Raw genomic sequence first — 11,333 nt, 5'->3', positions numbered from 1 at the left:
AGCAAGTGCGAGTTCTGGATTGACGAGGTTCCATTCCTCGGTCATGTTATCTCTCAGGGAGGCATTTCTGTTGATCCGAGCAAGGTGAAGGATGTGCTTGAGTGGGAGACACCGCAGACAGTGAAGGAAGTCAGGTCTTTCTTGGGCTTAGCTGGATATTATCGGAGGTTCATTGAGAATTTCTCCAAGATCGCGAAGCCTTTGACTTCTTTGCTAGAGAAGAATGCGGCGTTCATATGGACTGATGAGCGTCAGATGGCCTTTGATGAGCTGGAGAAAAGGTTGACTACGGCGCCAGTCCTGACTCTGCCAGACCAGACGAAGAGGTTCACGGTATATTGTGATGCTTCGAAGGATGGTCTCGGGTGTGTTCTGATGCAGGAGGGCAGAGTGATAGCTTATGCTTCACGGCAGTTACGTCGGCATGAGCTGAACTATCCTACTCATGATCTTGAGTTAGCCGCAGTTGTGCATGCTCTTAAGATTTGGAGGCATTACTTGTATGGGCAGCGGTGTGATATCTACACTGATCACAAGAGCCTCAAGTACATTTTCACGCAGAATGAGCTAAACATGCGGCAGAGAAGATGGCTAGAGTTAGTCAAGGACTATGACCTGGAGATTCACTATCATCCGGGCAAGGCCAATGTTGTAGCAGATGCTCTGAGCAGAAGAAGTTATGTCAACATGGCCGTGGCTTTCCAGATGCCTCCGGAGTTATGCGAGGAGTTCGAGCAGTTGAGTCTGGGCTTCTTGCATCATACCTCCAGTGCAGCATTTGAGGCAGTACCGACTCTAGAGGCAGAGATCAGGCAGCATCAGAAAGATGATGAGAAGCTGCAGGAGATTCGTGAGTTGCTCAAGAAGGGCAAGGCTCCTCATTTCAGAGAGGATGATCAGGGTACCTTGTGGTACAAGAACCGGATCTGTGTGCCAGATGTGGAGGATCTTCGGAAGTTGATTCTGAGTGAGGCCCATGATACAGCTTACTCTATCCATCCGGGCAGCACGAAGATGTATTATGATCTGAAGGAACGTTTCTGGTGGTATGGGATGAAGCGTTCAGTGGCAGAGTACGTGGCTATTTGTGACACTTGTCAGCGTGTCAAGGCTGAGCATCAGAGGCCAGCAGGTCTGTTACAGCCTTTGAAGATTCCAGAGTGGAAATGGGAGGAAATCACTATGGACTTCATTGTTGGATTGCCTCGTACTCAGAAAGGGTACAACTCCATTTGGGTAGTAGTGGATCGACTGACGAAAGTTGCTCACTTCATTCCAGTGAACACTACTTACTCCGGTGCTAGACTTGCAGAGTTGTACATCTCTCGGATTGTCTGCTTGCATGGTGTGCCCAAGAAGATCATATCAGACAGAGGGTCTCAGTTCACTTCTCGGTTCTGGGAGCAGCTCCATGATTCGTTGGATACGAAGCTGCGTTTTAGTACGGCTTATCACCCTCAGACAGATGGGCAGACAGAGAGAACCAACCAAGTGTTGGAGGATATGCTGAGAGCTTGTGCTATTCAGTATGGTACTAGTTGGGATAAGTGCCTGTCATTTGCGGAGTTCTCATATAACAACAGCTATCAGGCCAGTCTGAAGAAGTCTCCCTTTGAGGCATTGTATGGCAGAAAATGCAGGACTCCTCTCTATTGGGATCAGGTTGGTGAGAAGCAGCTCTTTGGCCCTGAGATCATAGATGATGCAGAGCAGATGGTCCAGGCTGTGCGAGAGAATCTGAGGATTGCACAGAGCAGACAGAAGAGCTATGCTGATGGCAAACGGAGGGATCTGACTTTCAGTGTCGGTGATTATGTGTATCTGAAGGTGTCTCCGATGAGAGGAATCCGTAGATTTAATGTCAAAGGGAAGTTAGCACCTCGTTATGTGGGGCCATTCAAGGTGCTAGAGCGGAAAGGCGAAGTTGCTTATCGCCTGGAGTTACCTCTCAGTCTCTCAGGAGTTCATGATGTCTTCCATATATCTCAGCTGAAGAGATGTCTGCGAGTACCCGAGGAGCAGGCACCCCTGGATGGAGTGGATGTCCAGGAGGATCTGACTTATACTGAGCATCCGGTGAAGATTCTGGAGACATCAGAGAGGGTTACTCGGAACAAGCGCATCAAGATGTGCAGAGTTCAGTGGAGTCACCACAGTGAAGTTGAGGCAACATGGGAGTGAGAAGATGAGCTAAAGAAGACATATCCAGATCTCTTTGCTAGCCAGCCCAGCTAAATCTCGGGGACGAGATTTCTTTAAGGGGGTAGGGTATGTAACACCCTAATTTAAATTTCAGTATTTATCAATAAATTTATTTGGCTTTATTTAAATTTCTAAGGTTTATTGTGTTTAGTTGGCATTTAATCTAATTTTTTGTTCCTTAATTAATTAAAATTTATCATAGGTTTAAATTTTTGTTGCATTCATGCTGGTGCATACTTTTATTTGAGTGTGGTTTGGATTCAAATTCAAATTTGAATTCAAACTTTGTTTGAATTAGGTTTTGAATTGAGAGAGTAAATAGAAATAGAAAGGAGAAATAGAAAACCCAGCCCAACCCGAAACCCAAAACCCAACCCAGTAGCGGCCCGGCCTCCTTTTCCCTGCCCCCACGCGCGGCCCACACCCCCTCGGCCCAGTTCGCTCCGCTGGCCCAGCCGGCCTCCCCGCGGGCCCAACGCGCGCGCCAGTACCCAGCCCGCTCGCCCCGCGCAACGGCCCGTCCCGCGCTCAGCTTCAGCGCCCAAACCGCAGGCCCACCTGCCAGCGCTCGCACCTTCGCTGACAGGGGTGGCCCGCCGGTCAGCTCCATCTCTCCCCCGCGCCCGCGCCACGCAGCACCGGCCTCTCCGCAATCCCGCCGTGTATCTCGCCGTGATCCGTTTCCGCATGACCCGCACGCCGAGACTCGCCCTGCCCTTCTTAACCCCAGCCCGCGGACCCCTGCACCCCATCCCGCTAGCGCCGCCACCCCGCAAATCCTAGCCCACCATCGCCCCCGCCGTGAATCTCCGCCGAGCACGGTGAGCTCGCCAAACCCGGCGCCATCAGCGTGCCTCCCCTCCCTGACCTGCCCTCTCGCCTTGCAGGGCAGTCGCGCGTCGATTCTCACCGGGCCGGACGACCAGGGAGGCACTGCACGGCCATCCACTGGACTCCGCCACCCCGCTAAGCTCGGATCTCCGCCGCGCGGCCGCGGATCCGCCCCGGCACCACCGCTCTCCCACGTCTACGCGTCCCAGGACCTTCGTGCCGTGGTAACACAACCTTCCCGTGCCCAGTCACCCTTAGATTTCCCCTGCACCGTGAGCGATTGCTCACCGGCGTGGCGCCGACCCGCCCCGCCGCTGCGCTCGCACGCCGCCGTGCCACGGCCCTTTGCCGAGGCTGTAGTTGGGTTAGGTGCATTGCGCGCGTTCCCCTAGACCCGAAATCCGGTTGAGTAGAGCCCTGAGACGCCATTGCGGCGAACTCCGGCGAGCTTCAGCCCGCGCCGCCGCGGTGCAGAGGCGCTCCGGCGACCCAGCGCCGCCGGTGAGCCCCAATCACCTGGGACCGTCCGATCTGAAGTGTGTGTCCAGGATTAGATCTTGGATCCATTAGATCTAGACCCTCAGATCTAGATCCAACGGCCAGAAACCGCGCGTACCGGTTCGGCCTGCTCTTTTTGCATAAGAGCCCCCCAGCTTCCTCGAAATGAACCCGCGCTCCACACCCGTAGGAAAATATTTCCAAACCCGCCCCTACTTTTACGTTTTAGACCCTGGGTTTCTTTAAAATACAACCCGCCGTCCAGCCCTGGTTCTTTTATGAGTTAGACCCTGGAGTTAATGCTTATTTACATCCAGGCCCTCGGTTTTAGCAGAAAAACCCCTGAAACTTCAGTTTTCTTACAATTAAGCCCCTAGAACTTGTTTTTAACCTAGAAAACGCGTTTTAGCTCCGTTTTTAGCGTTCTTTGTATCCACGCGATCGTTGTAACGCGTAGAATAGTTTTAGCTTAGTTTTTTTTGCTGTTGTTATGTATTGGTGTACTGTTCTTTAGCTTTTTGTTAGAGTTTGCTTGTATGCTTATTGTTGTGCATTGTTTTGGCCATGTGTTCGTGAGTAGACGCTGATCCAGTTGAGGAGCCCCAGTACCAGAACCAGGAGCAGCCTTCTTCCGAGCAGTTCGAGCAGCAGCAGGAGCAGTACGAGGAAGGCAAGTATAACATGAACAACCCATCACTTTGAAATACATTTTCATACTGCATTTTAATACTGTATGCCTTTAAGGATTTCCTAGCCAGTTTATATCCTTTAAATATACCTTTGGGTTGCATCTTTGGTTAGTTGTGCTAGGTTGCTGCGCTATAACACACTCTGGTCCTTTTTAATTAAATTGATTAATGTTTTACCTGAACTTAATTCTGAGAGTGGCACTCTGTGTGGCTTGAGTGGCTCACTTCTCGTTAAAAGATGTTTTTTTAGAAACATGGTTTAGGGGGCCAGCACGGTGCTTACTGCCTGGTTGGCCACTCTCCATAAGGACCGGTTCATAGAGCGACAACCTGGGACAACAGCGCTACCACAAGGCTAGAATGGGATAGACTTGGCGTAATAACTAGATCTTTTTGGTTTGGAGTAACTTACCTGCGGGGCAAGAGTAGTAAGCTTCAATGGTCCCTGCTCCTCCGGCTTGGTCTGTGCTTGGATTGCGCTCCTGTGCTTGTACCCCCGGAGGTGGGCCCCATCGTCGCCGACCTAACTCTCGCGGTTACGCCTTACCAACGAGATTCTTTTTAAAGGCCTCGTAGTGAGTCGCTGGCCATCTCACCTAAGGAAGTGTGATGAACAACTGGCGTAGCTCACGACTTGTGGGTAAAGATGTGCAACCTCTGCAGAGTGTAAAACTGGTATACTAGCCGTGCTCACGGTTATGAGCGGCCCAGATCCTCCTTTTGATTAGTGAAGTTATCTCCTTCCGACGAGGGAGGTGCTTCTCGGGGTTACCTTGGTGGCTTGGTTTTGGTATGGTTCTCAGTAGTATCATAATTAATTCTGATTAATTACTATGTAACTGGGTAAATGGTAATTCATCAACTCATAGTAAATAGCTTTAATAAAATTTTGCCAACACTTAAAAGCTAATGCAATTGAGTCAGCCAGCCTAGAGCCTCATAGTTTGTGTTATACTTGTTGAGTACAAGTTGTGTACTCACCCTTGCCTCTTCTCTACTTTTTCCTCTTGGCTACGCTACTGCTGCTCAGTTCCTGCCGACACGAGGGAGTTCGTCCAGCGCTACCAGGACTACGAGGACTTCTAGGTGCTTCGTCTCCCAGTCGACGTCCCTGTGGCGCCCTGCTTCAGCTTCGGAGAGCTTTTATCGTATTTTGTACTTCGCTTCCGCTGTATCAGACATTTTTGTCATTAATGTAATAAATAACATTCGTATTCGCTTTATTATATCTTTTTACGTGATATGTGCTATGATATACTGTTCATTCTGTTGTATATACGTGTGACTTGATCCTGGCACGTATATGATTGCTCGGTTTATGTTCTTTTATAAACCGGGTGTTACATTTGGTATCTAGGGTTACCTTCTTCTGGTTGAGGGCCTTGCACTTTTGGGTAATGTCAGCTTTCAGAGAAGCTTGAGAGCGACGTGCTTCCATCCGTTGTTGTGCTTTATTCACTTCTATCCTAAAGAATGGAAGGTTGCTGGCTGACCAGAGCTTGATTTGCAATGGCTCTGGGAGTTGGGATTCTATTTGCTCGAAGATGTTCTTTGTCTTGCTAGAATCATTAACTAGAGCAGTGATCGGAGCAGATAGAAGGTCCTTGATAAGTTGAAGCTGATGTGCCAAGTTAGCCGATTGCTGCAGAGAGGATGTCTCTACTCCAGGGGTAGTCAGGCCCATTGATGCAGGGTCAAAGGAAAGCAAACCTGAAATATCGAAACTCTATGGGCGTATCTGGAGTTAGAGCAAGATGCATTTATGGAGTTATCGGCTGGTTCAGAATTGGTTTTGTAATATTACCTGTTCTGAAGAAGAAGTGTGGGACGGTTCAGGAGCAATCGTCCTATCAGAGCTGGTGTTGACGTCAAGAGTATCGGTTTGTTCCTCGCTTGCATCCGACAGTGCATCAGGAGTTGCAGCCATCTCATGTTGATCTGGGCTTTCTGCATTGGGGATGTCTTCAGCTGCATCCTGAACATAGAACCACAGTCAACCGGAGTACACATGTATGAGATAAAGGAGAAGTTTCAGAGAAATGAGTTACCTGGTTGGTATTAGACTCTGATGGACTTGGGGATGTTGGTGCTAGTTTCTTGACCACTCGCCTTGTGATCATCTTCCTTTTCTTGTTCAAGACTCGGGGGGCAACACTTGCAGAAATTTTTCTTCGCTTGGAAGCCGACTGAAGTAAGTCTGGCTGAACAGTCATTATCACTTTCTTCATTGGTGGTGATCCTTTGCAAAAAAAGTACATTAGGGGCAGTTGGAAGAAAGTGGAATGGCTCCCCAGTGCTGGTCATAGGTTCTGGACCATCTTGTCGCTGCAAACAGGGTGGGTTAGAATTAGACAGATGCAAAGGATAGAGGACTCAGGAGGAATAAAGTACATAAATTCAGTACCTCTTCCTCGGGGATTACATATTCAGGATCGATTTGCTACAGTCGAGGACCTAGAGCTTTTCTGAAAACATGAGTTTTCCACATGTTCCACCAAGTATCAAAGCCGATTGATGAAGAGGTAAAGGACAGATCGGCTGGTATTGGGATGTGGAGGTCATCAAACATGTTGTAGCATCTTGAACTGGTAAGACCGTCAGGCAGATCGGCTCTGCTCTCCACCAAGTGGTGAATATGGAAGTGGGGAGGGACCTGTCCTAGGTCAAATTGCCGACCTGCTATGGCTGGTTGGTAAGATTCATAACCTGGCTTGATAATTCTGTTAGAAGTGCTGATGCCAACAGGGAGGAAGCCAGGTCGAATCATCAGAGAGTACAGATGCCGAGTGCTGTCGTCATCAGCAAAGTTATCTAATCTAAAGGCAGTTGGGTTCTCAAAAGATTCAGATTCAGTAAACGGGAAGTAGAGAGGATTGTCTAGTCCTTTGTAGAAGATTCTAAACCAGTTTGCTGCATCTGTTGAATTCAGTTTACTGCCAGGGAAACTGAACAAAGCTTGGCCATAACTAGTACATCTGATTGGTTTGCCACTTTCATCGGGGAAAGTGATGTAGACGCGGCCCGATCTTCCGAGAGGTAGGGTAGATTCGATTTGATGGAGTACGTGACGTTGACGATCTGACTTCTAATCAGACATGAATTCGAAGCCTGCAATCGTTACACCACCGCTCCGCTGGTTATCAACCAAACACAACTTGATTGACCTCGCCGAGAAGGCTTTTCCTGCAAGCGAATCGAAGAACACTAGCAAGAAAGGATAAACACGCAATCTGAAATTGCAGATGTGAATGAAGAGAAAACAAAGTGGGGTTCAAGAACTCGATTCCAAAGGACTAATCGACACAGTGGAGGAGATCAAGAACGGGGGCCCTGGATCAATGTATAAGGACTTGTCGCCACAGATACAACGATGCAATGTCTGTTCCTCAAAGGAAAACTCAAGACTAAACAAAACCCAAGTCTAAGCGGCGGCGGCTACTGAGTTTATAGAAGAGCTAGGGCGTTCTAGGGTTGGGGCAACCAGGGAAGGGGCGCCCACAACTTGGGCTGAAGGCCCGACACGATACACGGGCCATTGGCCCAAAAGAGTTGGCGCAACACCTTTCCAGATTCTGGATGTCGAATTGTTTCATGAATTCCCGTCGACTCCGAATAGCTATGGACCTGAATCTGGTGGCGTTAGAAAGGTTATGAAATTATCTTTCCAACCATATAAAGATATCCTCAAATGGACTCCGGATGTGGCCGTGGCGTCGTTTTTGGTGCAGACTGTTTCTGGAATCCGAGAAGGAAACGAAATCCAAGTTGAAGACGAGTCGGACTTCAACATGTACGCATTTGATGCAGTGATGTCCTCATCATCCTCTCCTTCTTGAATTGGAGTCGTCCTCGACTCCATCCCATCATCAATCTCCTGCAAAAGGTTAGTGACAACAGGATGCATTGTGCAAGACATAGGAGCAGTTGGAAAAGATTTATATCGACAAAGCATAGTATAACAAGGTGCATCATGATTACCACAAAGCTCAGCAGCAGCAGATGTAGTAGCAATATAAACACCTTCTTTCAATTTAATTCCATTCGGTTTAGCATCAGACGATTTATTGCTAACATTTTCAGCATGCTCTTTAAAATGTTTCCTAATATCAGCCGGCGATAAAGGAAGCAAAGTAATCTTTTTGTCCTTATGCATGAGAGTATATGTATTAGTTCTACCATGGTGTGCAGCATCAGTATCAAATTCCCATGGTCGTCCTAACAATAACGATGATGATTGCATAGGTACAACATCAAAATCAGCATAGGCACGATAAGAACCAACAGAAAAGTGGATGCGTGCTGATTTAGTTACCTTAGTCTTACCACAATTGTTGAACCATTCTAGGTAGTAGGGGTGAGGGATAGAACGAGTGGTCAAGCCAAGCTTCTTGACCAAATCTGAACTCACCAAGTTGCTGCAACTTCCGCTATCAATTATGGTGAGAACATGACAATCCTGCACGATGAGAAACATGTGGAACAAATTCTTGCGTTGGAGCTTCTCCTCATCCTCATGGTCTGCTTTAGAAGTCAACACACGCTGCACAAGAAGACTAGGAAAATCCGCAGTTGCAGCTATGGAATCAATTGCCTCACCCTCATCTTCTTCCGAATCTAAAACAATGTTAGCTGCAAGGACCAAATCATCCTCAACATCACTAGCACTTACATATCCATTACCATCAGGTGCAGTGATGAAAGCACGAGCACTTGGACAATCCTTCATGACATGTCCCATTCCCTTGCAGCGATGGCACACGATGTTTGTAGATGATCTACTCGAAGACCCCCTTTCAAGCGTAGCATGCTTCTTGTGTTGTTGGGCCTGCACAGTAGATACATTGCTTACATCAGAAACTGGCACAGGAGCTGGTGGTGTTGCTGGTGGCTTAGCAACAGGCGCCTTGGGCTTCTCAATGTCGGAACGCTGCTGAAACAATCTCCCAGTGTTAGACCTGAAAGAATGTTGGGCAATGCGGCATCCTTGTACTTCCCGTTCTGCCTTAAGAGCAAGATGATACAATTGGGAAAAACGATTCCAGTCTTTGTAATCAAGAATATCTTGTATATCACGATTTAAACCACCAAAGAACCTAGCACTAGTGTCCTCATCATCCTCATGAATACCACAACGTGCTAGACCAATAAGCAATTCCTGATAATATTCCTCTACTCCTTTATCACCTTGTTTTAAATTTTGCAATTTTAAACGTAGATCACGCTGGTAATAAGGAGGAACAAAACGAGACTTCATGCGTTGTTTCAAAACAGGCCAAGTTTGAGGCACAGCAGCAGCATTACCAGCATTGCAAAGATCAGTCCACCAAAACAAAGCAAAGCTAGTAAATTCACTAGTAGCAAGTCTAACTCTATGCTCATTAGGAACCAAATGAGAATTAAACTTTTGTTCAACAGCAAGTTCCCAATCTAGATAAGCCTCAGGATCAGCAGTGCCAGCAAAAGGAATCATGGTAAATTTGGCTTTAGCAAAAGGATCATTGTTACCACGATTTTGATTACCTCCCATACCTTGACGATTGCGCCGAAGATAGTCCGCAGCACGAGCATCAGCATCAAGGTCGGCATCCTCATCGTCGTCATCCTCATTAGGTTGGCGTCGGTGTCGCCGTGGAGGGTGACGTTGTTCAACATATTCAACCCTGGTGACCAGGCCGTTGATAGTGCGCATCAGCTCATCAAACTTCCCGTCGATGTAGTTGCGCTGGTCATCAACAAGTTTCTGCAGTTCATTCTTTGACACACACTCATTGAAGTCCGTAGGTGACTCTCCTCCTGTCCTTGGCATGGTTAGCAAATAGCAAAAGACAACACCAAAGTATTATCCCTATCAACTAAAAGGAACTGGATGGTGGTGACAGTGGAGTGCAAAATCTCAAACGGCTTACCACCGTCTTGCAAGTGTTCTTACCATAGCCAAACAGGATGGTACAATCTGTTGTTGAGCTGGGTGTAACAGTTGCATGATGAACCTGTGCTGATCAGAAGAATATGTGTAGCTTGGACAGGCACAATATGGTAGCAAGGGATTAGCAATAAACGCAATAGAGTAGCAAAGTTCAATAAGTATCCAAGGCACAAGTCACAATTGCTGGCTAAGATATGTCCCTAGGCATAGCACAACAAGTTGGAACAAAAAACGATGGATAAAGCTCAAAACAGCACTTGCGCAATTGTTTTTATTCTTTTTGCCAATTTCCCTCTAGCACTAGTAGGAATCAAGATTTCTTATTTTGTCAACTATTTTTTTTATATTTTTCTCTCAACAAAGATCACAAGAGATGGAAGCACAAAAATTTTCACCTTAAACAGAGGTGGGATGTGGCCTACACAAAATCAGGAACATTTCCTGAAAATCTGAAAACAACTTCGGATCCTAAAAACTCAATGTTTGTGAATTTTTTTGAATTTCTAAGATCGGCCCCAAATGGCATGTGCAAAATTTCGTCACCTTTCTGCTGTAAAAATTGAGCCAAAACGGAGCACCGAGCGAAAAGTTATGCCCGTTTTACCGAAGGAACCTCAAGTTATGGTTTTCAGAGAGCACAACTTGGCAGATCGGGTGACGGCAGCTAGGGCAAAGCTTCCCTATTCTCCAACACTGAACCACACTGAGCAAAGCTTCTTAGCAAACGAACAACCTAGGGCAAAGCATCCCTGGTGTATGCAGCAAGGGTATTGCCAGATGAAATCAAGAAGGGCTGCGATGCAAGGCGAAAACACAAGGCGGCTTGCAACCTATCTAGAGCTTGCGCGGCGAGAGTTCACACAAGGCGGCTAGCGAGGGCAAGTCAAGTAGCGTGAGGGCTCGACTTGTTGGTGGGGTAAAAGTGGATAGGACGGCGGTTGACTACGACTACGAACACACGAAACCAGCAACAAGACTCGACCACGGACACGAACTCAACTAAGCGAAACTGAAACGAAAATTGCAGAGGCTAAAACAGGTTATGGGACAGCGGAAAGTGTAAATTTTTTTTGGGCTTTTTGTGGACTGTAGGTAAAGGAACAAGATGAATCTAAAGGGAGACACGAAAATATACCTCACGGTAAACCTGAATCCTGATACCACTTGAAGTAGACGCGGCCCGATCT

General features: G+C 47.4%; 1 protein-coding gene across 1 annotated transcript; it reads right to left on the bottom strand.

Moving 5' to 3' along the window:
• Positions 1 to 8,086: 8,086 nt before the first annotated feature.
• On the bottom strand, positions 8,087 to 10,026 carry LOC120654071. Its single transcript, XM_039931662.1, has 2 exons — positions 8,199 to 10,026; positions 8,087 to 8,094 (listed from the first exon to the last, which is right to left on the bottom strand). The coding sequence occupies exons 1-2, from the start codon at positions 10,024 to 10,026 to the stop codon at positions 8,087 to 8,089; spliced, it is 1,836 nt and encodes a 611-aa protein (XP_039787596.1).
• Between the last annotated feature and the right edge of the window lie 1,307 nt (positions 10,027 to 11,333).

This window comes from Panicum virgatum, chromosome 1K (genome assembly GCF_016808335.1).
Source record: "Panicum virgatum strain AP13 chromosome 1K, P.virgatum_v5, whole genome shotgun sequence".
NCBI classification, from domain to species: domain Eukaryota; kingdom Viridiplantae; phylum Streptophyta; class Magnoliopsida; order Poales; family Poaceae; genus Panicum; species Panicum virgatum.
This window is presented reverse-complemented; position numbering and strand designations above follow the sequence as displayed.